Here is a 27102-nt window from a genome sequence, read left to right as displayed (position 1 = left end):
TTCTCAAAAGGCTGCGGCTCTTTGGTTTTCTAATGCAGCTTGGGTCTCCTGATTTAAATGTACTCGTTGGCCGTCTGTAAAACACAACCGTGCAATTACCGAAACATTCAGGGCTTTAAGGAAATCCCATGTCAATACTTTCCGTAATCCCATTTCCCATTATTATTCCACGCTGCCTGTGAATTTTTCCAGCCTGCGGCCCCTGTGAGTTATGCGTCTGCCTCTCTCCACAGGTTCCTCTGCAGGACAAGTCCATCTTCTCAGGCACACTGTTCCAGTACCTGGAAGAGAACAAGAAGTGGAGGAATCGATTCCTCTTCATCCCAGACTCCTATAATGTCAACTTCTACGACAGCAAGGCGGTGAGTGATCCCCTCCCACAACCCCCCCCCCACGCCATCCTCCAGAGCCCTTCCTTAGACTTCTGGACAATTTCTCCTCTTTGGACCGTGAAAAGAGTGACAGCTGGAATGCACAAGGAAAAACAACCACTACAGCCCACTCCAGTGCAGTGCGCCACACACAATCCCCCTCTTGGTCGAGTTGATATTGTTGGCAAGGCCTGTGGGAAAGAGAGCTTTATTTCATGTCATGGAGAGTGTCGAGTCAGTTGGTCTCACTTGAGTTGGAGCTGCTGCCTCTTGCCACATCACATTAAACGTGTAGGATTTTTGGCTTATCGCACGGCTGGCAAGATAATATTGACCTTTTGTATATATGTGAACAAAGGGGGAGGAGCAGTGGCGCTGTTGCTGATTGGTTTCTGTATACTCTCAACACTGGTCCTTGGCCAGCACATTTGTGCCTTTTTTTCCCTGTAGAAGATAAGAATTTCTTTTAACTTCTTCCTGCATTGATAAAAATCACCATGTTCTCATTGACTAACATTCTGTTTATTTTCAACTGTGTCAGGGCTATGAGAAAGGCCTTCATCCCAAAGGGTCCATCAACTGTGCGGGGTATCGAGTGTTGACCTCCATGGACCAGTACCTGGAGCTACTGGGTCACAGTTTACCAGGTGAGACTGTGGGAGAAATCTGCACAATTTAACCCATCTCTTAGTTTAGTATAGGACGCAATACTTTTAACCCATCTCTTAGTTTAGTATAGGACGCAAGACTTTTAACCCATCTCTTAGTTTAGTATAGGACGCAATACTTTTAACCCATCTCTTAGTTTAGTATAGGACGCAATACTTTTAACTTTAGTATAATAGTTTTCCTGTTTAAGGCAATTCAGAAGGCTTCAAACTGTGGAGGCCTCAAGGAAAGTTTTAACCTCTCTGCCCTGCCGACAGTTATCATGGGTCTTGGGTGTCCCAAGAAATCCCTGGACTTCACAGATTGTTTATGTACTGTATACTGGAATGTGTTTGTGTTTACCGTGTGTGTGTGTGTTCCAGATGTCAAGGCAAAGTCCAGCAGTTCTCCATTTCTGAAATGTCCAACCCAGTTCCCTCTGATCCTGTGGCATCCCTACGCTGCCCACTACTTCTTCTGCGTGGTGGCCGAGAAAGACCAGCAGAAATGGAACGCCGTCTTCCAGGACTGCGTCAGAGACACCAACAATGGTGAGTGGCTGCCACAGTGAGATGACCTCTACTCTTTGCTCTTTCATCACAGCCGTCAGTGTTTTCATCATTGGACACAAAATCCTACATAATTGATCTCTTTTCTTTACAACCATGACTCCTGTATATTGTGTTTGCTATGAAAGCTGCGTTCAGGGCAGTATTTGTGAAGTCCTGTAAACAGGCACTTTGACACACTCACTCATACTCTACACAGATAGCAAAAGAGGAGCAGGACAAGCCATTATTTCAGCGACTAGATCACTTTACATTGGTATTAATATAATTCCTCAAGATTGCTCCAGATTGTTGACTGGAAAAGGAGGACTTTCCGCTGACTCATTTTTTACGTCCACGTCAGGTCACCTTATCCTTATCCGCCTCAGGTACAAGGTCAGGTTACCCATGGTGCTTTGGCACATTCTTGCTTTAATTCCCAGGAAGTGATCAAAAGGCTTATTTAGATGTAATATGACACACTGACAATGCCAAGAAAAGAGGTCAGAAATAGTAGTGTTTTCAGTCCCGTTAAAATCAACATCCTTTATTCAGTCCACTTAAAATCCATTTCTGTTCCTTGATTGTTTCCTGGAATTGTCATTTCTTTATTGTATACTGTAGTCTGTCTGTTATATACCATCTCAATCAGACACCATTGAGTACACATACAGTAATGGTGAAATCTAGTTCTTTCTCTTGATTTTGTGTGTGTGTGTGTGTGTGTGTGTGTGTGTGTGTGTGTGTGTGTGTGTGTGTGTGTGTGTGTGTGTGTGTGTGTGTGTGTGTGTGTGTGTGTGTGTGTGTGTGTGTGTGTGTGTGTGTGTGTGTGTGTGTGTGTGTGTGTGTGTGTGTGTGTGTGTGTGTGTGTGTGTGTGTGTGTGTGCGCGCGTGTGTGTGCGCGTGTGTGCGCGCGTGCGTGCTTCCTTTTGTAATCACATGTCTCTTGCTCAGACAACCATTACTCATCGTCCTTCTGTCCTCCCTCCCTTTTTGGAAAGAGAGAGCGAGAGAAATCTCACACCCGCGTGAGCAGAGTCTCCCCACTGGCCTGACGCTCAGCTGCCACTGACCAGGCCGTAACGCCAGCTCTCCAACAAGGGCAACGCTTGTTCTGCCACCTCACCCAGATCTGTAGGCTCCTGTGTGCTTAGCCACAGTAAACTCCCATGCGTTGTGTCAGAGGTGCTGTGTTTCTGCAAAGGTCAACAGTAACCCTGAGAATGAACTGTTTCTGACCGGCATGCTGTGGACACCAAGAGAATGAGCTGTGCGCCAGGAGTCTGACCGCTTTCTGGCTGAGAGTGTCAAACAGGACTTGCAGTCCAAGATTATCTGGACACACTGTTCCTTTCCAGCATAGTGGTCTTAGGACGGCACATTCTTTGACCGTATATCACGCAGCAGCAGTCATTGCTATCGCTTTCTCTGGTTACAGTCAGGACCATTAGCTTAGTGTAGGCAGACCCACAGAGTTGGGTTTTACATCCAGTGAATTCGGATTGCGTGGCATGTTTGCTGATGGAGGGAAGTGGAGATAAATATTGCTCTCCAGATCTGGATGAGTAGTCCATGATCAAAGTACCAGTTCGCTAACGGGCCTGCTGCTGCTGTACTTGAGGTGTGTGTCTGTGTGTGTCTGTGTGTGTGTGTGTGTGTGTGTGTGTGTGTGTGTGTGTGTGTGTGTGTGTGTGGGCTTAACCTCACCTCCTGGGTGGCAGCTGTGTGTGTGTGTAAGGAGGAGACGCTGGCCAGTGGTGAGGCCTCCCAGCTGTGTGATTACCCAAAAACGACCCATCTCTGTGCTGACATGCAAACTTGGAGCATGTTACCCACTGGAACGTGTAACATGAAGATAATTGTATACAGCAGTATAGCAAGGTCCTGTTTACATTCATTACCCAGCTTTTCCCAAAAAGAGACTTCACCAGCTGCATGTATCCAAAGACATGCACAGCAACCGTCTGCAAAAAGCAGATGAGGGAGTCTTTTACTGCCATACCAATGTGTCCTAATCAGAAGTTAATGATCGCTAACTTGCACGTTTTTCAAATGACTGCTCGTGACCAGAAACTTTGGGACATGTCCAGTTTAACTCCATAAATGAATATGGTGATACAGTTTAACTCTTGGGTCATAAAGCTCATTATAGCTCAGTCGTCGTAATACGTTTCATCACTGCTACCATCTTATTACCCAGCTTGTAAATGGTCAGATGTCAAAAAACGCTTTATGTAAAGCACTTGTTATTTGTGCTCCATATTTGTCTGTGGAGATCTGTATTTGGAGTAAGGGAGAAGTTTGTTAACATGTAGGTATGGTAGACATGTACTGCATGAAGCTACAGCTTTTTAGATGTCATGCCTCCTCTCTGGAATGGAAAAGAATAGCCTTAGGGCCCATCTCAGTTGGAGCCTTATTCCTGAGCGAAAACAAGTGAAAGTAGTGCTAGTAAAGGGCAAACATATCTGCTCTGACATGAGGAGGAAACAGTGGAATGGGATCAGGAGGAGCTGCCATGGTCATGCACAGTTGAGACTAGGTTGTGTTGGCAAGTGTTTGTCAAGTATTTATTGGTTTAAAAGCGATCAGTGAAATACAAAAGCTGAAGAAGATATTCGTTTTGTGCTTATGCTGTGTCTGTCTGGTGGCCATAGCAACATCTTAGGTAAACACCACTTTCACAACGGGCTGCAGCCGATAATTGGCACCCTTGTCTCGATTCGGAGTGAGGTGACGCTACGACAGCCTTTCCACTGTCGGTGTGTTTGTCTTTATCTTGGTCCTACAATAGGAGCCCAGAATGGATTTCTTCTTTATACCAAACCGACCTTGGCTGGTTTAATCATTTACAGTCTACAGTTACAGTAAAAGTAGGAAACGCCCCAATTAGGTTGGGCTCTCTCTCTCTCTCTCTCTCTCTCTCTCTCTCTCTCTCTCTCTCTCTCTCTCTCTCTCTCCTTTCTTTCTTTCTTTTTCTCTATCTCTCTATCTCACACACACTCTCTCTCTCTCTCTCTTTCCTTTCTTTCTTTCTTTTTCTCTATCTCTCTCTCTTTCCTTTCTTTCTTTCTTTTTCTCTCTCTCTCTCTCTCTCTCTCTCTCTCTCTCTCTCTCTCTCTTTTGCAGTCACTGTCCCCACCTTCCTTCCTTTGCCACATTCAAACCATTTTTTTCTCTGCAGTCATATGACACAAGCCCTAACGCTGTAATTCCTCCCACATGTTTATGAAAGCGCTGTGATTCATTTCTCTTCCCTCATAATTGCTTAAGAATACTGCAGTGGCCCGGGCGCCGGCCAGGCATTAGGCATTAGGCCTGCAGAGGTGTAGACACTCACACTGGCATAACGGAGACAGTCAGTACAGTATTTCATGTGTGTGTGTGTGTCTGTGTCCCTTTGTATGTGTGTGTGTGTGTGTTTAATTGTGCAATAACATAAGTGGAATCATGGCACTGTCCTTCTGCCCGTGTGTGTGTGTGTGTGTGTGTGTGTGTGTGTGTGCGCTGGTCCACGTAGGCGTGTATGTGTTCAGGGTGGCAGCGGCCGCTGGAATTTGGCGGCGTGGAGTGGACAGGCGGCCCGTTTGATGGAATAACAAGAGGACGTCTGCAGGGAATTTGCCCTTAAAGTGGAAGCATGAGCTCGAGCACATGTTTAAAAACCCACAGAGCAGAGACCAGTGCCCTGTGGTCAGGAGCTGAGAGCCCGGCTAGAGCTGGAGGACCACACTGTCCGTATTTCACTTCGATTCATTTAGAAGGGACAAGGGGTTTTGCATTAGCTGCTATTGTGCATAGTGCAGCAAGTACTATACCTTCAGCGTTAGATTGAATCCTGAACACACAATCATAGGTCAGGATGTAAGGTCACTAGAGGTCATGATCATGGCAAAGGAAAGATAGAAATATGTAGTGCAAAAATCTCTCATCACAAGCCCAAAATAGTCCAAGAGTGGATTATATACCGTAAAACTTCAAATAATCGCCGAGTCCCTAAGAGACGCCTGTCTCTTTTAAACGCCTGCCGTGGCTACAAGGGTTAAAGGCCAGTCTCCAGTAGAGGCCTGGTCTGTTTTTTAGTTTCGGGTTGTATTTAATATTCTAAAACCCGTCAGATCGTCTGTTTAAAGGAACCGTATGTAAGAAATGTATTTCAATTCATCATAAAATAGCCCAGATATGTCACTAGACATTAAGAAATCATGTTCATTTCAAATACTTATATCACTGACAACAGTAGTCCGGCCAGGATATTGTCATTTAAAAAGTGAAGTTGCAGCCCTCAACTGATTTTGATGTTGTGTTTTGTCATGTCATGTCGTGTTTTGGCCTGATGCGCCACCCTCCACCTAACTGCTAATCACAAAGTCCGTAGTGTTTCGGCATCCTGGGTTGGCAACCTTGAGTCAGGGGGGAGGGGATACACTGCTCTACAGTAATTTGAAAGTGATTGCAATACCGGTTTTGGCCACAATCTTACATATGGTTACTTTAAAGATTCGCAATGACACGAAACCGTTACAGAAAGGAGGTTACAGCAGTGTGAATTAGATGTTGCATGTCGTTACAAGCCGTCGCAAAGCATTCACATGTCTGGTCACATGTCAGTTGCAAGGTTTTAGAATGTTGCATCAAGTTGCTGCTCATCTCGTTGCGAATCTTGGGTGTGATTTGGGCTTAAGTATGGCGCAGACTGCGCACTTTATGATTAGATGGCATTAAAAGACTGCGGTGGGGAAAAGCTAGAGTTCCAAATTGTATAACTTTTTTTCCAATATGAACTATGCCTATATGTCCGACTTCGTCATCGTTCAATTCATCCCTTGTTTAAATTTTGCGGATAGGCCGATGGTAAACTTGTTTTTATGCTGGCAACAACACCAGAACGGTTCGCGAACGGTATTCTTTATTCTAAATGCCATGGCGATAAAGAGAAAGAAGTCAGAAAATGAATAGGCTATACCTTAGACTAGGCTATATCAGAGCCCGTCTACGGACATTCTCTGGCTATATAACCTACTGAAATAGGTTTATGATAAAGTCAAGTGCGCTTCTATGTGACTGGTGTGTGCGCGCACAGTTTTTATTGATGAGTCGTAGTGGCAAGTGCTGCGCATAGTTGCAGTGGAATGTGGCTGCCCAGGGCATTATAAACCTTCTCACTCTTAGACCTACTCATACACAGCGGTGAAATGGCGTATTTAGCTGTCTAAATTCGAATCATATGCTGGGGGAGAAATCGTCGGACATCCATGATTATTTTGTTATTCAGCACCCCTGGTCAAAAATATGTTCACGCGTGACTGGAAGTAGGCTATGATTTGATTGTAGACTGTTGTCAAATTTGGGAGAAACGGGAGAAACAATATGGTTCGTGCTCTCTCATGCTGTTTCATTCGTGCCGAAAAGGAGGGAGAATTAAACATTAAGCACGTTCCACTTTTGCATAAATAATTCCTGAACGGTTTTGGTCAGGGCTGATAATGCAACTGTATTGACAAAGGACCGATATAGGCTATTTGCTAGTGACACAATATGACCTTTCAGTGTGATACGATCTCTTTGTAGATTACGTTTAATTAAAAACGTGTTTCATTTGTTCTGGCTATCCCCGCTATTTGGATCTTACTGTATCTCACTCAATGAACAACATCTCAACACTAAATGAATGATGATCCGTAATTGTCATCAGATAGCCTAGTCATATAGGTAGACATTCAGTGTGTTTGAAATAATTAATTCGATAATATTTTCCATCTTTGCAGAGGAAAAGTTTTGTGTAAAGGGAATTAAAGGCCTGTCTCATATAGACGCCTGTCTCTAATACTAGCCGGTGCAGTTTGGCGATTTGGGAAAATAAAAGCCCTTTGGAGTTTTACGGTAGTCCTCCTGCTCTCTGATAGGCCAGTAGCCTTACCCCCCCCCCCCCCCCCCCACCCTCTCTCTGTCAGTTGTTAGGAAACAGGGAGATCACTGTGTGATTACGTTCTCTTTCTTGCATGTCAACACATGCCATACATGCTCCACAAATGTAGCACACACTTCATCAATGTCCTTTTTGTGTGGAGCTGGGGTGTGTATGTGCGCGCACATGTGGAAGGGCGCACATAGGTGCAGGTGTGTGTGTGTGTGTGTGTGTGTGTGTGTGTGTGTGTGATCCATACCATTCTAGCAGGTGTGTGTGAGGGGGGATTGTTTGGTGCTGTAGGGGACACATTCCTGCTCACCTGAGCCTGCTGCTCTGCTGTCCTATGGGCTCCATGCAGACTGCATTAGACTGAAGCCTAATAAAAGTACGTATGAAACAGCAATCCATTTCTCTAAGAGACTCTTCTCTCAGGCTGGCCCTCCCCCCCCTTGTTTTTTTCACTTCTTTTCTTCTCCCTCTCTCTCCATTCTTCTCCCACTTTCAAACTGTGCAAGAATGAGTGTCTGCAAACATCTCTGTCTGTCTTGCCTGTCTTTATTTGTCAGTCCGTATCTTTCATCCTCTCTCTCCAGCTGTTTCTCTCTCTCTCTCTCTCTCTCTCTCTCTCTCTAGCTGTTTCTCTTCCTCTCTTGCTCTCTGCTCCCTCCATTGCTCTCATTCTTCTGCTCTGACAGTGCGACATCAGGCACGCAGTGGAAATATTGACCAAAGCTTTTCTTTCTCCCCCATCTCCTTGGGTTAGAGATGTCATAAGTCTCAAAGATGCCAAATCGTGTGTGTCTCTCTCTCTTTCTCTCTCTGTGATCTTGGGTTATGGGTTATGATTTTTTCGCCATTTGTTGAACAGAACAAACCTTGACCTCAGTGACTTTATGCTGGAGGATATAAAGTTCATGACATACAGATAACATATGTTGTTCTTCCGTAGCCTCACAGCATAACCCATCCCATTCATATAGCATGTGGTCAACAAGATGATATTTTTTTGTCATTTATGACTATTTTTATTTTATTGTAATATGCTGATTTTGATTAGGGTATCATCACATGGGAAAAAACACCATTGCTTAAAACTCTTTAGAGTTCAGAGTTGAAGTAGAAGAATGAATTGCGATAAAAAAGAATACCTCATTGTTGAGCAGTAGGCGTAACCCCATTCTGAGGTGACCGAGGCTGTTCACACAACTAGAGCACTGAGAATGTCAGCAGCTGTGAAAATAAAGGAAATTCTTAAAATGCTGAAGATGCCTGACTTTGACTTCACAGCTCCGGCCTGCACTCATTAGGAGTCTTCTCAGGAGAGAAGATGCGTGTCTCTCCTGAATAAACTAGACTCTGAAATCAGAAATGTTTATGTTTTATGTTAAGCGACTTTGCTTTGTTCATCAGGAGTCCAGTGCAGGCTCCAGTAACACATGTGTCTATGTGATGCTGGAGGCTTGTGGCCATCTGAAAGGGAACAGTAATTGAATGGGTGGGAGTCTGGTTTGGGGAGTTGGGGAGTTTTCATTACTCCTTTAAGGGGCTATTTTTGAGCTCCTCCGACGCTTTCAGAGCCACATAAGTTGCCAATTCATTCTCACGAGGGATACTGCCAAAGTAAATGTCTCTCCACCCTGACTATACACACATGTGTGCACACACACACATACTCACATTCTCATACAGCTAACAGTTCTGCTCTGGACTTCCTGCCTGTCCCCCCCCCCCTCCCTCTACAACACTGCCATCTGCCCCACCCACCCTGGTTCCAACTCACTTCCTGTCTTTGTCACCACTCAAACTCTCACAAACCCACAGATAAGCTCCATGCACACATTCCTCATTGTGTTCTTTTCTCTCTCTCTCTTTCTTTCTCATTCTCTCTCTCTCTCTCTTCCTCTCCCTCTACCTCCCTCCTTAAAGACTATTTAAAAGGCAGACTTGCCTGCTCTGTGTTTTTAGTGGGTGGGTTAGGTTTCCCACTAGCCCTTAGACAGACTGATGCAAGTTATTTGCCACTGTCACAGGGGGACTGAGGACTTTTAATGAGGTCCAGAAATCAGAACGTGTGGAATGGTTCAACTCCGCTGCCAAAACCACAGAGCGCAAATCCCTGGCCTGTGCTGAAACTTAATGACGTGAGCACACATGCATTTTCATTATGCATCATTTAACGCCTCGAATTCTGCCGTCAGAATTGGACTTGAGGGCCTTATGGAAGATTAAGGCCAAGATTAAATCCACATTTCATCGTCGTCAAAATAACCAGGCCCGTAGAGTTGCGTCTTTTGGGAGAAACCCCTCGGAGAGGAGTGTGCTGTTCGCAACCTCATTACGCCTGACCTTCCTCTGGTTACCAGGCCTGTGTATTAGTTGGATGAGCATTACCATGGAAACTAAGATATTTAGAGACATGGCTTCCTGTTTTGGGGAGATGACAGGGAGCGGTAATGATGAAGTTGGTAATGAGAGTGTGTGTGTGTGTGTGTGTGTGTGTGTGTGTGTGTGTCAAGAGGAGAGGAGTCAGTGGCCAAATAAGGTGATTTGATTTGGGTGACCAATCCCACATATGAGTCCTGAGCGTTCTGTTTGGGGAACTGAAACAGGAGGCAGGCACTGTCTTTTGGTCACATCACCTCATGCTCATGGATTAAGATGTAGAACTCTTGTATTGTCTAAAGGAAGTGGTAGGAGTTGAAAGGAAGTTTTATAAGTTTACTCTCACAATTACCATCAAAATTAAGTGTATAAATAACACCATTGCTGATACTGATTATTGTTATGACCGTAATTTTGTGCGTCTTTATGGTGACAGCAGATCAGATCTGCTGTCATTGCTGTCCCTTGTTAATTATGTTCTGTATTCTTTGTTACTTGTATGTTATATTTGTTCCTTCATAAAGTGAACTTGGGTTTAAGAAAGGCGCTATACAAATAAAAATAATTGTTGTTGTCGTCATCGTCGTCGTCGTGGTGATGATAATGATGATGATAATTGTTGTTATTACTATTCTCCAGGTCTGTCAGAGGAGAGTAAAGTCCAGACTCCAGCTTTCACAGACGCAGTGCGACTCTACCGCCAGGCCCACGGGCAGTACGGCACCTGGGACATGATGTGTGGGACCCCGCCACAGGTGAGGAGCAGCCACGAACGGTATTCTTTATTCTAAATGCCATGGCGATAAAGAGAAAGAAGTCAGAAAATGAATAGGCTATACCTTAGACTAGGCTATATCAGAGCCCGTCTACGGACATTCTCTGGCTATATAACCTACTGAAATAGGTTTATGATAAAGTCAAGTGCGCTTCTATGTGACTGGTGTGTGCGCGCACAGTTTTTATTGATGAGTCGTAGTGGCAAGTGCTGCGCATAGTTGCAGTGGAATGTGGCTGCCCAGGGCATTATAAAACTTCTCACTCTCAGACCTACTCATACACGGCGGTGAAATGGCGTATTTAGCTGTCTAAATTCGAAACATATGCTGGGGGAGAAATCGTCGGACATCCATGATTATTTTGTTATTCAGCACCCCTGGTCAAAAATATGTTCACGCGTGACTGGAAGTAGGCTATGATTTGAATGTAGACTGTTGTCAAATTTGGCAAATACAAAACGGGAGAAACAATATGGGAGACAAAAACGAGACCTCTGGAGCAATGACTGCGTTTACATGCACTTCAGTATCCTGGTTATGAGCATATTCGGAATATGCTGTTTACACAAATACAGAGAAACCTGATTATGTTAATATCCCTGTATACATGATAAATACTAACGTCCCAAAGCTGGGATACTTCAAAATCCCGATCGTAACTAGTATACTGAGGTACTGAAAATACATGTAAATGCATTCAATGATGAAAGACCCGATCACATACCACCATAAGGGTCATTTGGAAAAACAAATCTCTTAACATGAGGATTTCAAGTAGGATAACACTTTTGGTCAGGTTTAGGGTTATGGCCAGAGATAAGGGTTATGGCCGGGCTATAATCATAGGTTGTAGATGGCTATCAGGTAACTGTTAACTGTTGACATACTGACTGCCCTGAAGTGCCCTGCATTTCTTTCCATGGCCTCGGGTGGAGGGGAGGTATGAATGGTGTTGAGGGTGAAATCCCATGGGAGACCGATACATATGGCAGTCCTTTGACATTGACAACATGAAGTGTTGAATTCAGAGGAATCCAACAGTGTCTCTTGTTCCTTCACAGACAAGGACCCCAGTTTGAAAAGATTGTTTGAATTAAGAGAGCCAGCAGGTTTATACGGCCCATCAAGTGGAGCTGGTTTTCCTAGATGAGGTCTTGATATCAAGGACATCATCATGTCATGTCAGTCAGGGTTGTTTGCAGGCCAGTGCAGAGGCCCTGCTGGTGCTGTGGTTGAATGTTTGCATTGTTATCCCAGCTGATTGCAGAGGGGTGGAGCACAAGTGAGGTAGACCTGGCTTAGTATCACTGGAGATGCCAGCTGAATGATGCCTCTTTGTCAGACCTGTTATTATGGCATGCCTTTATGTTGACTTAAAGAGTGGTTGTGTGTGTGTGTGTGTGTGTGAGCGAGTTTGTTTACACTTTCTTGTAATGACATTGCAGAATGCCTTCAATTCTTTCTGTTAACTGATACCACTTTCAGTCCCTCTAAGTGGTGCCATCATCAGGGACAGGGTGCTTGTGTTTGCAACACTCACTGTCTGCTGGCACTAACCAACATCTGGCTGCTCTCAAAGCCTTAAATGGCTGTGTCAAGAGGTATTTATTCCAGAGATAGCTGTACATATAAATTATTTATCTTCAAGGTTTCCCATTTTCAGACTAGACTTTTAGCTGCAGCCCTGATGGCCAGTGAATGTTTGGAATCTGAGGTCAGGTCAGTTAGCTGGAAGATAGATATTAACCCTCCCTGCCCTCATGGTGTGTGTGTGTGTGTGTGTGTGTGTGTGTGTGTGTGTGTGTGTGTGTGTGTGTGTGTGTGTGTGTGTGTGTGTGTGTGTGTGTGTGTGTGTGTGTGTGTGTGTGTGTGTGTGTGTGTGTGTGTGTGTGTGTGTGTGTGTGTGTGTGTGTGTGTGTGTGTGTGTGTGTGTGTGTGTGTGTGTGTGTGTGTGTGTGTGTGTGTGTGTGTGTGTGTGTGTGTGTGTGTGTGTGTGTGTGTGTGTGTGTGTGTGTGTGACCAGCTGGGGCCCAGGCATTTCATCATTTGACCTCCCCTTCCCCCTTTTCTGTCTGACTGTCAGACAGCAGAGCATGCTGGGAGTGAGTCACCACTGTCCTGCAGGCATCTGGAGAGCAGTCTGCCCGCTCTGTAGGACTGGAGAGTTCCCAGAGGCTTTGGCTGGCCAGACGGGCTGCCCTTGTTGCACCCCCACCTGACCCCGGCCACTCCACCCCCCCCCCCCCACCTCTGCCTGTCATCAGAGGAGAAATGAGTTTCACCCAAATTCACCGTGTCTCCTATCGAGATTTGAGTGAAGGAAAAAACAACCCTGTCTGTTTATCCACAGATCACTTGCTGATAAAAAAATAACTGTGGTATTTCAAAGCAGTATGGGCCAGTGCAATATGTTACCTTTAACTTGATATGCTTTATTGAATACATACAGTGCATAGCACAGTTGATTGTGGAAAGACACTTCCATCTTGATCTTCATGTAATAATTTAAAATGGATACAAACCGAACACCGAAACATTCCGTGTGTGCCGCACGTCACAAAACCTCCATCAGTGCGTTTCCCTCAACATCGTTTTGCTCCCCAAGTGATCTCATTGTCCCTCCTGTGTGTCCACTACAGATTCTGGCCAACCTGGTGATGGAGAAGCTGCAGCCTGAGCTACGAGACCTCATCTCCCCCCGACTGAAGGGCAAACTGCAGGAGCGGCTAAGGAGCTGGACGCTGGTAAGATTGCGGCACATGAGCATCCTTACGATCAACTCTAATAGCCAGGCTGCACCGGGTCCGCAACTGCAGCGCTTCGCTTTTGCGTAGCGTAAAAATAGTTTTTGGTGACCAGTCTGACTTTTTTTTGAATGTACGTTGCTGCCATTGCATCTTGTGTACCCAGTTCTATTGATTGTACCGTAATTTCCCAACTATTAGCCGCGGCTTATACATTGATTTTGTACAATTTATTCAGCTATGAGGTTAATACACGGGGGCAGTTAATATGGTATTAATATGGTTTTGTTTCTTTTAACTTGCATAAAACACTGTCCTGCGGCTTGTACACAATGTGGCTAGTACACAGGAAATGACTGTACTGGAAGCTAATTGTTGCAGCAGACCCTCCGCGAAAGGAACTCTTTAGTGACGTGCCTTGTGTAGCCACCCTGTAAGAGTTTAATCTGACTCTGTAAATCCCTTTAGTAAGACCAGAGGTAAATTAAGAGGGTGTTTGTTGTGGTTGTAGACCTACCACATGTAGAGGGGTCAAATAGCTTCTCCTAAATAGCCCCAGCTGACCCCACCACCTGAGTTTTATTTTTTTCTAATCTTGTCAAGTATTAGTCTGGCCTAGTGCATCTCATTAAGGCGGTCAAGGAGCAGCATCACATTGGTTAAGTGTGTTAGATAAAAGCCCCTTGACTAAGTTGTGAAGGAGGGGAGATCTCTTGAAGGAGAAACCGACAAGACTACTGTAGAAGATGGACGCTGCTTTTTGATTTGAGAGTGGGGTGAAGACCCACCTTCAGTGCTGAGATGCAGTCCAAAGAGATGCAGCACTTAAAGAGGGAAGCCACTGTGGCACACTTAACCACCTTCATATCCTTCTGCTGATGTATTGGGGAGTATTTCCAGTGTGCCATCAAGATTGTAAAAAGAAAGTAAAACAAATGCAATGCAAAGCACTTTACAGACATTAAAAGACACAACGAACAATCTAAAAAAAATCAATAAGTTAGCCTAAATTATATAATGGTTAAATGTGATCAGCTGAATGTGCACAAGCACATCCTCTTCATAAATATAATATTAATTATACAGTACATTCAAGCTTGAACATAATTGGGTTCTCTGGTGATAAGTGCTGTACGAACATACTCCATGAGCGTCCACTGATGGAGCAGTGCCTGACCGATGGTTGCACTGATGTTCACCTCAGATCTCGGATGCAGTGTACCGGCTGGTGCAGTCCCAGGCCAAGGCTCAGTACGAGGCCATCGTGCAGAGCTGCGAGGCAGGCAGCCCTCCTCTGGAGGCCACGATACGCACCGACATGGACCAGATCATCACCTCCAAAGAGCACGTCACCGGCAAAATCAGAGGTAGACTCTCACGGTTTTCATCGCTATAATGTGCCCTGTCTCAGGATCTTTGATACCTCAAAGTCTCTCTTAGTCTATCATTCATTCAGCATTGACCTTAGTCATGTAGGTCATGTTGTTTAATACAAGCAAAAAACGCATAAGATATTGTTTATGTCATAATAAAACAAATAACCTTGCCTTTATAACACATCACAGCCCCATCTTTGGTCCAGACATGGCAAACTCAATTAATTTCTGCCCACAGCAATAACAGATGGCTTACTGTCTGCAGCTCTAGATCTTTGATATTCAATAGACAGTGATTTGTTATTGCCTTTTCCTAGAATAGCCTTTCTGAAAAATGACAGTTAGCGACTGCGATAGCATCTCCAGACTCCATAGTTGGAACGTCAGAGGTATCACATTGAGGTATCACAAGGGACTTTTTCTGAATTATGGTGGAAAAACAAACTCAGACGTCAGCCACGAGTTATGGTGGTAAAACAAACTCAGACGTCAGCCACAAAGTTATTTGTTTATTGAAAATGTTTTTTTTTTTTTTTTGCAAACATGCTCCTCATGCAAACAAGCAAAACATGTGGTTGAGATGGATCATGTTTCCTTGTTGCTCAATCTAGTCAGTATCCTTGGTGGTTCGCAGGATTTCTGCACAGCCACTTAAATGTTTATAAGTCCACTCTGCCATGAGAAACAAAAGCAGAACCGCATTATATTAGACCTCTGTCGGGTTTTATGTCAACCCCTTTCCTTAGGTGAGGTAATCCTGCAAAATTCTGTGGCAAGAGCCTTTGTCTTGACCATGGACCTTGTCCACTGCGCATGTGGTTGAAGCAGTTTATAGAAAAATGGGACTCTCCCCTGCACATAGCCAAGGGTTGTTGCGAAACATCCGTGAAAAATGGCACACAGCTTTGACTATGTGCCCTCGAGGTGTTATTTATTTAAAACCAGACAGTCATGTTATCCTGTACTCCCCACATTTCAATACTGTACGTTAGAAAAAGGGAGTTGCTGTGCCTGGCACAGGTCCAGTAAAGGTTTCCCGCTCACCCTTTACATTTTGTGCGCGTGTGTGCGCGTGTGTGCGCGTGTGTGTGTGTGTGTGTGTGTGGGGAGAGGGGAATCGTAAAGGTCTGTTGGGGCTTAGTTTAGACATTCCTGTCCATGGTTGAACTAAAAAGTAGGTCACATGATCATATCATTGTCACAAGTGAATAAATCTCTCGGCACGTCGGCCCTGTGCCATAATCACATTTCTTTTATGGTCTCTAGGCCTGAGGGTCAAGTTTAGCAATTCATCTCCCAGCCGATGTCATTTGTCTTGCTTTCTATCAGTACAGTGAGTCACTCTGAGTCAGGTGGAATCTCTCACCTTGGATCTGCGTGAATGCTTAAGTGAAAAGTGAGTTTTCCCCTCTGTTGGTGCGTGGTAAGTTTGTGCTGAATGCTGTCTGTGTTTTGACACGTGTGTGTGTGTGTGCGTCTGTGTGTGTGTGTCTGTCTTGGTTCCTGCCACAGCCCTGGTCCTCCCCAAGGCGGAGAAGCTGCTGAAGGTCAGCATCCAGCCGTACATCAGTTCCATCCTGGAGGCCCTGATGGAGCCCACCAGCCGCGGCTTCTTCGAGGTGCGCGATGTCTTCTTCCGCGAGCTGGTGGACATGAGCAAGAACCTGGTCAACGACGGCAGCAAAGAGAAGCTGGGGGAGGTGAGGTTTCCAGAGGGCGGCGAGTCCGACTGCTCCAGGGTCTTAGAATGAGATGCAGAATAGCCACTGTGGGGTTGCATGTAGAGATTAGAGATAATTGATCAAGGTCTCCCTTAAAAAGTATTTCAAAAGGGAAAGAAAAAATTATAGATCTTTTTTTTTTTTTATATTCTTATGGTTTTATATAGGCTGCTTATTATATTAATGTTAATAAGACTGTTATGTTGTTGATGGTTGTAAGCAGTTCATAAGAACATAGCAATGAATTGCCCCCATGTCTTGTTCTGTGTGCTGCAGCACATGGAGAAGATCTCCATGCTGGCGTTCCACCCAGTGAAGATGCAGTGCTGCTACGAGAAGGTGGAGCCACTGAGCCTGGAGGGCCTGCAGCAGCGCTTCGACGTGACCAGCCCCTCTGTCTTCGTCCAGAGAGCGCAAATCCTCATGAGAGAGGTCAGTCTCCCAGCCAGTCCGAACCTATAGAGCAGGGGCGAGCCATACCCAGCACCCACAGGCCAGTTTCTGTGGTGGGAGAAACCCTAACCCTAAAATTAAATTTTAATTTGAAGACATTATGACCCCCCCCCTCCAGTGAGCAAGGTCACTGCTCTTTTAACACAGACACAGGGCCCATGTTAACCAGCAGTCTACTTCTATTGCTGAACTGCTGAAGGGTGCAATAGAATGTTGACCGGTTCACTTGCTGAAGGGTGCCATAGAATGTTGACCGGAGATTACAATGTTTATCTCTGTATATGCACATTTTTCTATGATTATTTACCACATTTTAAAGATAAATGTCGAGTTAGTATGTGAAGAATCTGAAAGTCTTACTAGGATAAGTGGAAATATAGAACATTTACGATTCCAACTCAAACAAAGTATGACACACATATAGTGTGTCTTTATCCATCTTGCTTTGTGCAATCTATTTGACTGCTGAAAGTCCTAAACTCACTGCTGGAATGTGAAAAATACTCATGCTCGAGAAACCACCATACCATCAACTGCCATGGCATTGCGCAACTTTAGCAGCTTGTTTATTTGACTTGGGCCTCCCGTAGTCCCGTAGTTGGGCCACTCCTCTCCAGGGACTCTGTTTTCCAAGGCTTTTTGTGTGCGGCTGTTCTTGAGATGTCTCTATTGGAGTTCCTGAGGTCCTTTGTGCATCTGAATGCGCTGTGGGGAGCGCCATGTGAATGTACTTGTTGCGGTCGCTGGTTTCGCAGCCTTGTGTAAAACCAAAAACATGCCCCCCCCCCCCCGGGAGCTGTGCACTGTTGTGGTTGGAGAGGAGGGGGAAACGAGGAGGATGATCTCGGTTGACCGAAATAACACAACAGCCACAGTTGGCTGTGAGAGTGGAGCCCGGTCCAGCGCCGACAGCCCAGCAGCCGACTCACGGCACGGCCATAAAAAAAAAAAACGAGACCGGGCAGAGGGGGCGGGCGAGAGACAAAGATGGCACAGCGTGCCATGCCACCCCACTAGGATACGAACAACTCTCCTCTATTCGCTGCGCCCTTTAGCACGCTGTGCAACGGCAGCACAGGCCTGTGGCGGTGGCAGCGGTTCACTGTGAGGGTGAGATTTGTTTGCCTCTCTGCCTCTGTGCTGATGCCCAAGAGGGGTTGAGATCACAGCCCGTCGGAGATGGGAGGATCTCAGTCAGTGTGTGTGCTCTGCAGGGCGGAGAGAGAGAGGGCAGCTCTGAAGACAAGCCTCGGCTTGTGAGCTGTACCCGTCCCAGAAACCATGAAAACCATCTTCATGAAACAAGCAAAACAAAACAAAACAAAAACATGAAAGGAATAGCGCACCCATGTGACCATGATATGGTGACGCATGGGCTAGCTTATTCAGACCTACAATGTTCTCTATTCATGCAAATATGCCTTATCATCACACCGTGAGGGAAGGAAGGCCCTGCTTATCTGAAATATTCTGCAGTGCTATTTTATAGCCCATCTAAATGACCTGCAACTCTGAGAGATCTCCATTAATATCCAAGATTTTTTCTTCCTCTGCCTGTTTCTCTTGGCAGCAAATGGATGATGCGGTATACACTTTTGAGCAACTCCTACACCAGGGCCTGGAGGGACAGGAGGGGGACGACCTCAACAAGGCCATCCAGCGCTCTCAGGATCGGGTCATCAAGGTAAGAACTTTGCCCACAGCAGCTAGGAAGATGGACACAGGGACAATGACACGACTGTGTGAAAAGTCTCAAAAATAGACAATGTTTATGAAATGAAGATGGTAATTCTGTTTGTCCTGTGTTTTGTGCATCTGTTGTTTTCCTGTGCTCTCTGTAGAAATTTGACTATGACAGCAGCACGGTGCGGAAGCGGTTCTTCAGAGAGGCCCTCCTGCAGATCTTCATCCCTTACATGTTGAAGCAGCTCTCTCCATCGTGTTCTCCAGTGAGCATCACTCTCCTCCATCCCCTCTGTACTGCTAACCCAACAACAACAACACCCCACAGCTTTCCCCAGTCTCACCCCTCGCCACACACACACACACACACACACACACACACACACACACACACACCACCCCGCTGTGTTTGAAATACTATCCATCTCAAACAAGCACAGTGGGCAATATTACAGGAACACCCAGACACACACGCATATCTGCACAGACACTGCATTGAAGGCCTTGCTCTGCTGACTGATGTAATATCCTGCCATTTCTCTCCCTGACGTTGAACTGGAGTTGTCCGATGTGTTTATTTGCAGGAGCTTCCGAACTTCCAGGAGTTGATCTTTGAAGACTTTTCTCGCTTCATCCTAGTGGAGAACATCTTTGAGGAGGTGGTGCTACACACAGTCATGAAGGATATCATGATGGGTACGAACCCCCCCCCCCTTAATTTTGGTGTTAATCAATGATGGTTATTCATAGGGGAAAAATGAATGGATGTTTTCCCAAATTACTGCACATAAAGGCCAATGACTTGACATAATATTGTATAATGATCGACATATATAACAGTAATGTAATATATTCTTGGTATGCCATTTTATGAATGTTACATGTTAATGTATGTTATATAAAATGGTTACATTTTAAATGAACTGCTTATTATTGGCATTTGGAAATAATTAGACTTTGGTTTGAATGCCACAACTAGATTTAGCAGTTTGATGGTATGAGCAGCACTTCCTCTGGAATTATGTCTAAATGGCTCTGTTTTTATTATCTACAGCTGTTAAGGAGGCTGCTGTCCAGAGGAGGCATAACCTGTACAGGGACAGCATCGTACTGACCAACAGTGACCCCAACCTCCACCTTCTGAGTGAGAACCCACAGATCGACTGGGCCGGCGAGTACGGAACGGAACAGGGGGGCGGGGACGGAGCTGAGCAGGACGCCGAGAACAACGACGTGGACGATGACCCGGAGGTACAGAAGAGGCGCAGGATGAAGCAAGTGGTGTCCATGATCCAGGTGGACGACTGCGGGTTGCCCGAGTCGTGCTTGGAGATACCCGGTGTGGAGGACATCCCCGAGGAAACCGAGGGAGAAGTGGACCAGAGATGTGGAGGCGAGGCATCGACGACCCCAGAAATCACCGCCAAAGTGCCCAATGGGACGAGCAGCAGTGGCGCTCCCAGTCTGGCCAATGGGAATGACCTGAAGGTGGAGGACACCGCAGCTGCCAGCGGTCAAGGAGATCAGAGCCTTGCGCCAGTGAAGGAGGCCTCCAGAGAGGCTGCAGAGGTGGAGAGCCCTCCGCCAGACCTGGCCGTCGAGAGCGCCATCCAGGAGATTGAGAGGGCCGTTCTAGAGGAGGATGGCGAGCAGAGTGCAGCACCATCCACCCAGACGGAAGCAGCGGAAACATACCCAACCCAATCTGAGCCTGAAGCCCCACCAGCTAAAGAGGTAGAGCCGGTCTCCAAACCCGAGACGCAAGAGGAAATAGTAACACCTTCTCAGCAGCAGGTGGAGGCAGAGAGCACTTCAGAACCTCCTGCTGAGTCAGCAGGTGACTCCAGTGCTGGTCAGTCTGAAAACAGCAGTGTCCAGTCACCGGCCACTGAAGTAACAAAGAAACAGGAGGAACAGCCTATTCAGGTGCAGGAGAAGCACAGTGACTCTGTGGAAGAGGATTCTGGGAAGGGAGGGTCCACAGATCCAGAGGTAGCCAATGAGATGTGAGACTGTAAGTTGAGTAAGTTGAGTAGGGTTGCTTCGTTCAGCTTCATGCAAAAGGTGATGGAACGTATTTTTGTTTATTTGATTGTGCACAATATTGTTTTTAATATTGTTTTTCGAGTTGGTCATTTGAAATCTTGTTTGCTATTGATTTCGGCCTCCTCCGTTCACATGTTGTCATTTTCTTCACACATTTCCATTGGCCTGGCTTGGCTACAGTCACAAGTCCCATACATCTCTAGGCTTCTTCTTCATGCGAAAGCTCTCTGTGACCACTGCTGTCCTTCTCTCTTGTGTACTTTGCCATGCTCTAACTGCATCTTAGTTGTGAAATTAGTGTCTATTAACATCAGGGCGGGATCCTAATCAGTTATAAACTTCCTGCTCTACGGCCGGCTTCCAACATGGGTCCAGTGTTCAAAGAACTGTACTGACAACGATGGTAGAAACCACTCACTTACCCCATGCATGCCAACTGGTGAGTGAATAACACTCCAATGTCGCTCGAATGCAAGCAGAAAACACTGTATTTATGTTAAAATAATCTTTGTTTGTTATATTATTTGTGTTTTCATAAATGTCTTCACTCCAAGTCCAGTATGGTGTTTTGTAAATATGAAATCATGGGTTTAATGACCTAGTAGCTTCTGAGCTTATGGTGCTTTTTACCGCAGATAAAAAATTGAATAGGTAGAGTGGATATTACTGGTCCTACCATATTTCTGAGGGCTTTTCATTAACTAATGAATTGATGGAGTATTGTTGTTTTCCCTATTCTTTATCTGTTTCACCAAGTTTTTGACTCTCCAGTCCTCTTGAATATTTTCTGCAATATGTTGTATGTCCCATGACAATGTGCTTTGCTATTGTTGTAGTGGAGATTAATGAACTGAGAAGTAGACAATGGCTATTTAGGACAGGTATCACTATTTCAAATTGAAATGACAAACTATCAAAATAATATTGATGTGCAAAAAAAACATAAGAATCTTTATATGCCTACCTAGGTTCATGCTAGTCATTTTCACAACACTACTTTGGGAATGTAACCGTCCATGGCAAGGCCCTGACCATTTTGAAACACAGTTTATTTTTTATTTATTATGCTGCACTTGGCATCGAATCATATTTTATTTTCCTCGTTTTTTTACATGTGTGTTTGGAAGAGTCTTTTAAGTATTATTTTACTCGTTTCAATGAAAATTCTTCACAATAAATCATAACCAGTAACATCTTTTAGGCGTCCTTTTTATTTTATGAGGTCAAACTTTGTGCATTCCTTAAAAAATAAATTGTTTAACGATTTAGTTAAATGGAAAGATTTGTAATTGAAACTCAATTTCAACACACGAGGGCGCTGCTTCTTTCTTCTTTCTTTAATATAATAAACCCTCTTCATCTTTGGGTCAACGTATAATAAAAAAAACTCACTACTAACAGTTTCCCTCCCATTACAAAAAAAAAAAATATCCAAAATAATAGGACCAGATCTAGAACTTCCATTTGGACACTTTGGAAATGGGATTTTGTCTATCGCTGTAAACTATTTCCATAAAGCATTTTCTTAATTATTGTGTACCAGCAGAACATGTGTTTAATTTGTCAAATTTGGTCTGCCATAAATACATTTTTACATGAAGGACCGCACACACAATATTGAACCAACGTCATGACGACACTGCATTACGTATGTCTGACAGCTAAGCACAGCAGTAGAGTGTACATCTGGTACTTCACCACCGTAGCCGTCGCAGCCCAGGATACAGTGGTCTCCATCTGAAGGAGACTTCGGGAAATGTGCGGTGTCGAATTACCTCTTCAGATAACAAAAGGCCAAATGCACCTGCACTTTCCTTGCTGCTGTAGAGCCTGACGCACCAGAAGCTGTGATTTCCTGCGTCGTATTTCAGACAAGGACAACGGGAGAATGGTAAACCCCGACTTCCCTCGTCCATCACATCGTCCATAAGGAGCGCCTCACAGGATGCAATCGCTGAGCAGAAGGGTCGAGATCCGACCGTGGGCCTCGTATCTCACCGCGCTTGTTTTCATCACGACCCTCGCCATTAGTGCTTGTGTGCCAGGTAAGGGGATCCGTGTCCATCGTGGAGTAAGCTATCACTTCCATTGTACTCTTCAGTTGTGATCTCGGTAAAAGAACAAAGTGTGTAATGTTTCTGTTTACTTTCTGTGGTGTTTCATTGGAGCATGAAAATGACAAAACCTAGCGATTGCGTTATATTACTGTAATGAAATGATGATGCATTATAAACCAATCGATCACTTTGGCACCTAGGCTAAATGTTAGTAAATGACCTAAACATTATTTCAACTCACGTGACGCCGAGTTAATGTTTTTTCCCACTGAATTGCTTAAAGCATGTTATCCTGAGGGGATGTGAATGTATAGGCCTACATATTCAGGAGTAAAAATACTTCTGTCTAGTTTTTAGTTTGGTTAACATAAAATTAGGCTGTGTAGTTAGATATGACAAATATATTGCACATAATTGAAAACATATAGGCTACCCGCTTGTTCCTGTCATTATGGAATTATAAACTGTGCAGTAATGCTTATCTTGATTTTTTTTTTGTTTCATTATTAAAATCATTGCACTCCTGATTTTCAGGTATTTACATAGCATTCTCTTGTTCTCTGACCACACCAGGTCAGACAACAGTCTCTGACATACTATATATACTGTATTACAGTACATGTGGTAAGGTATACTATATACAGTACATCTGGTAAGGTATGAATGGGCTCTGGTCTGGAGAAGTGTAGGATGTGGTGGTGGGGGGCAATGAAGGTGAATGGGCTGCTACTGGTGACTGTGTCTGTGCGACACGTTGGCTGGGGTGGGGTGGGGGTGACCGCTTGGCTTATGACGTAGGTGCGGGGAGATGGGACCCACTTGGACCCGTCAGCAGTAGATGTGAGCCCCCTCCGTGGCCACTGTAGGGATAGAGCACTGTCTCATTCCCTCATTTGGTCATGTGTTCTCAGCTCCACAGCAGCTTGGCAAAGGTTTGCTTTAGTGAGAGCTGTTCTTTTATTACAATTAAAAGATGGATATATTTTACATAGTACTTCAGCATATTAAATAATATGAATTCCCTCATAATTTCTTAGAATTCCAGTCATGTTCTCTCTTTCTCAACTTTGTTCTCTCTATATACAGTATATATTTTATTCATGTAACCTTGGCTATTTGTGATTTTGTTCTGAGGTGTTGGTTAAGGGTGTGGTTACCAAGTCGGTTACTAAGTGAGGAGACACTTTTCTTCTTTTTTTTAGTCTTGCTCATTTGTCACTTCTTTGTGTCCCTATCACTTGGCATCTCTCTCTTTCTCTGTCTCTCTCTCTCTCTGTCTTTCTCTCTTCTGTTCTGTCTTCCAACTCTTGCTTGCTCTCTCTCACAAACACCAATAGACACACACTCACTCCCTTCCATCTTGAAGAAGATCTCCTGGGAACATATTGCATATGGACATCTTATCTTGGCACTGGTGTCATGGTAACAGGCAGCAGGCATGAAGAGAGTGGAGTATAGGCCCCCTGACACGTTTTCCCTGTCCAGGCTCAGAGTGCTGCGTAGCATAGCGCAGTCTGGCTCTGGCTAAAGATAAAGGACACGCTGAATGTCAGACTGATGTGAGCCCCAGCTCCCCACTTCTCAACTACAGTACAGTAGGTGGTGTATCGGGGTATTGGAACCACTGTAGTGCTTTGGGGAGAGGAAGTCATGTTCCATGTCTTTATGGCAAGGGTATCAGTGCGTCATGCGTACAGCTACACTGGTTAGACTGACACACTGTTTGAGGTGTGTGTGTGTGTGTTGATTTGTGTCCTTGTGTGAGTGCATACGGGTGAGGGTTGGGGTGACTTGGGGTCTTGATAGCTTGGTGTGTGTGTGTGTTGGGGATTTTTAAGTACTCTACAGTAGCCTGGGTGCCAGCCGAACTTAGCCCCGCCCACAACATTTGAGGTCGGGAAGTTCGGTCTGGCATTACTCCGTTGTGGAGCAACTATGCTCGACCCAGAGCTGCTCGAACCAGAGCTGTTCGGACCAATCAAATCGGGCTTTACGATGATGGACAGGTGAGCAACAGCGCCTCGTCTATCACGTCATCTGAGCACGCTTAGGTTGATTTTGTTTGCAACAAAAACGCTGTGGCTAGAAGGAGACAGATGGCTTTTAAGACCCCATATGGAAAATGCATATTATTTCAATGAGGTTTTATCACTGAAAACGATTATTTCTGAAAAATTTGGCCAAAGTTGATATGTGGGAAAACTCATGGTTTCACTTTCATCAAGGGAAAACAGCGTGTTGCATTGTGACATGTTGTTCCCTCGTTCGTTTGAGTTTTTGAGTTCGTAGCTGTTTATAACATGTTTGTAGCATATCTGTGTTCAACGGAATTATTTTTAAAAACGGAGGGGAAATATCAGTTTTTCCTACTAGCCTACCCTGCTACATATCTCTTAGATTTCGCTAACGAGTGTTGTAGGAGATATTGACGGCACAATAACTTTTACAAAAGACCAGAAAACAATGTTAAGGTATTTGTGGAGAAGAAGGATGGTTTGTGTGTTCTTCCTACACCTCACGGTAAGCTATTTCGTTGCTCTGATTGGTTAGGTCTATCCAATTGAGTAAGTCCCCCCCCCCCCTTGTATCGGTTGAAACACGCCCCATAATTACGTCCCAATTAGGGATGTAACGATTACCGGTATAATGGTAAACCGCGATAAAAATGTTGACGATAACAATTACCGTTTTCATTTCAAATGTCATAATTATCGTGGTTGATTACCACGGTGTGGAAACCGTGTGTTTAACCGTGTGTTTAATCCCTCAGCTTTATCTGAGCCTGCTTTTGACATTCAGTAGGCCTGGTACAATGAAACAAAACTGGTACCCTACTGATTCTGTTGTCTTATTGATGGTTTTAACTGGGATTCAGATTAGGCTACACCTGATTTTAAAAGGTGGAACATTTTCACCGCAAAACTTGGATCATGTAGCCACTCTGCGTCTTTCTATGTTCGAGTCCACATTAAACCCATTCCTCTCATATCATCAGGAGAATACAGTAGCCTAAAGTTTTATTTCGAACATTTACTTTGGTCTCACTCATTGGATCCAAATAACAGAAATAGCAAACTGCAAGTCATGGTAGGGTAAGTTAAGCTATAAGCATATAGCACATGACCAATTTAAAAGTGAACGGGACACTTTTTGAAACTATTTCAGCTTGTGTAGGCCCATTAGTGCTTTCTGAACATATTTTTAAAAATACTGCGATAATACTGAAAACCATGATAATTTTGGTTACTGTAACCGGGAGGTTAAATTTTCATACCGTTACATCCCTAGTCCCAATAGAGAAGTATCAGACTCATATTCTGACTAGAATTTGAGTATGACAACGTCAGGCTAACTCTACAGCCCTCCAATTTGTAAATATAGGCCAAGTGTATCATATGACATTGTTATGTAAATCATATCAGATATCAGGTAACGGGATCCACCTGGGGTTTGTTTTGACCAGATAAAGACTGTGCCAAATGTGTCTCTAAAATAAGGACTCATTTCCTCTAATGCTCCTCACTGCAGCTCGAGTGGGCAAAGTGAGAGCCTCAACAGAGCCCTGCCTCGGTCCGGAAATTGGACTCGTTCTAATCACACTTCTTATCAGTGTTCTGGAGCCACCCGCCTTTACCCCCCCTCAACACCCACCCCAGATAAGGCTCTTTTCATTTTCCTTTCCATGGAAAAGCCGCAAACAGGGATTACGTGTGTGGCGGTGAGGGCAGTGATGGTAATCAGTGGGCGACGCCGTTGAAGTCCGAGTCTCTGTGTGTATGTGTGTGTGTGTGTGTGTGTGTGTGTGTGTGTGTGCGCGCACACAGAGCCGGGCAAGGCTGACTAGGGTAACCAGGCTCACAGTTTATCTCAGGACAGGCCAGTGTCCTTATGTGCCAACTCATTTCTCTACTCTCCTGCTGTGCTTTGAAGCAACCTTTCACTTCAGGTCTTTAAATTGGAGGAAATAGAACGATGGTTTTCAGCGATGTGCAGAGCCTTAAATCATCCATCATCATCTTAGACCTTTTGGGATGACAAGGGGAAAAAATCTTGCAAGAATTGTTCTACTTTCATGAATTTGAGTGATGTAGTTTATCTACATTCTTCACCTTTATGAGCGTCCTTCCCCTGGATACAGTCATTCCAACCAAAACAGCCACCCTGCCGTGTCAGCAGAAATCATAGTTGTGCTAGTCTTCTGCTTTTATCCACAAAGAATTTGCAATGTTGCAGCAGTTATGGCCTGGGTTGGTTCATTGTCTTCACTCTGTCTCTGTTATTGTTCAGACTCAGTAGTGTGCCCACCACTTCAGATTTACACACTCCATTAAAGCCAATCATGATCATAGCATCATCATTTGTTTTTGTTATCCAAAGAACCTGCAT

General features: G+C 44.7%; 2 protein-coding genes across 2 annotated transcripts in view; both read left to right on the top strand.

Annotated features, from left to right (window-relative positions):
- The window catches only part of niban2b (niban apoptosis regulator 2b), a 30621-nt gene extending 8682 nt beyond the window's left edge, over positions 1-21939 (top strand). The window contains exons 3-14 of the mRNA XM_076269613.1: positions 234-362; positions 913-1018; positions 1403-1570; positions 10500-10615; positions 13276-13380; positions 14585-14747; positions 16269-16456; positions 16754-16909; positions 18501-18614; positions 18772-18879; positions 19198-19309; positions 19668-21939. Of these exons, the coding sequence (XP_076125728.1) occupies positions 234-362; positions 913-1018; positions 1403-1570; positions 10500-10615; positions 13276-13380; positions 14585-14747; positions 16269-16456; positions 16754-16909; positions 18501-18614; positions 18772-18879; positions 19198-19309; positions 19668-20623 (2421 nt within the window). The 3' untranslated portion in view covers positions 20624-21939. The remainder of the gene's footprint in view (positions 1-233; positions 363-912; positions 1019-1402; positions 1571-10499; positions 10616-13275; positions 13381-14584; positions 14748-16268; positions 16457-16753; positions 16910-18500; positions 18615-18771; positions 18880-19197; positions 19310-19667) is intronic.
- Positions 21940-22380: 441 nt separating this feature from the next.
- npdc1b (neural proliferation, differentiation and control, 1b) overlaps positions 22381-27102 on the top strand; it is a 28553-nt gene continuing 23831 nt past the window's right edge. Inside the window, exon 1 of the mRNA XM_076270565.1 lies at positions 22381-22704. Within this exon, the coding sequence (XP_076126680.1) occupies positions 22605-22704 (100 nt within the window). The 5' untranslated portion in view covers positions 22381-22604. The remainder of the gene's footprint in view (positions 22705-27102) is intronic.

Source organism: Alosa pseudoharengus, unplaced genomic scaffold, assembly GCF_046254945.1.
Source record: "Alosa pseudoharengus isolate Yale_2024_CS ecotype anadromous, Long Island Sound unplaced genomic scaffold, YU_APseudo_1.1 YU_APseudo_1.1_scf_6, whole genome shotgun sequence".
Classification (NCBI taxonomy): Eukaryota; Metazoa; Chordata; class Actinopteri; order Clupeiformes; family Clupeidae; genus Alosa; species Alosa pseudoharengus.
Note: the sequence above shows the minus strand (reverse complement) of the source record. Positions and strands in the feature narration are given on the sequence as shown.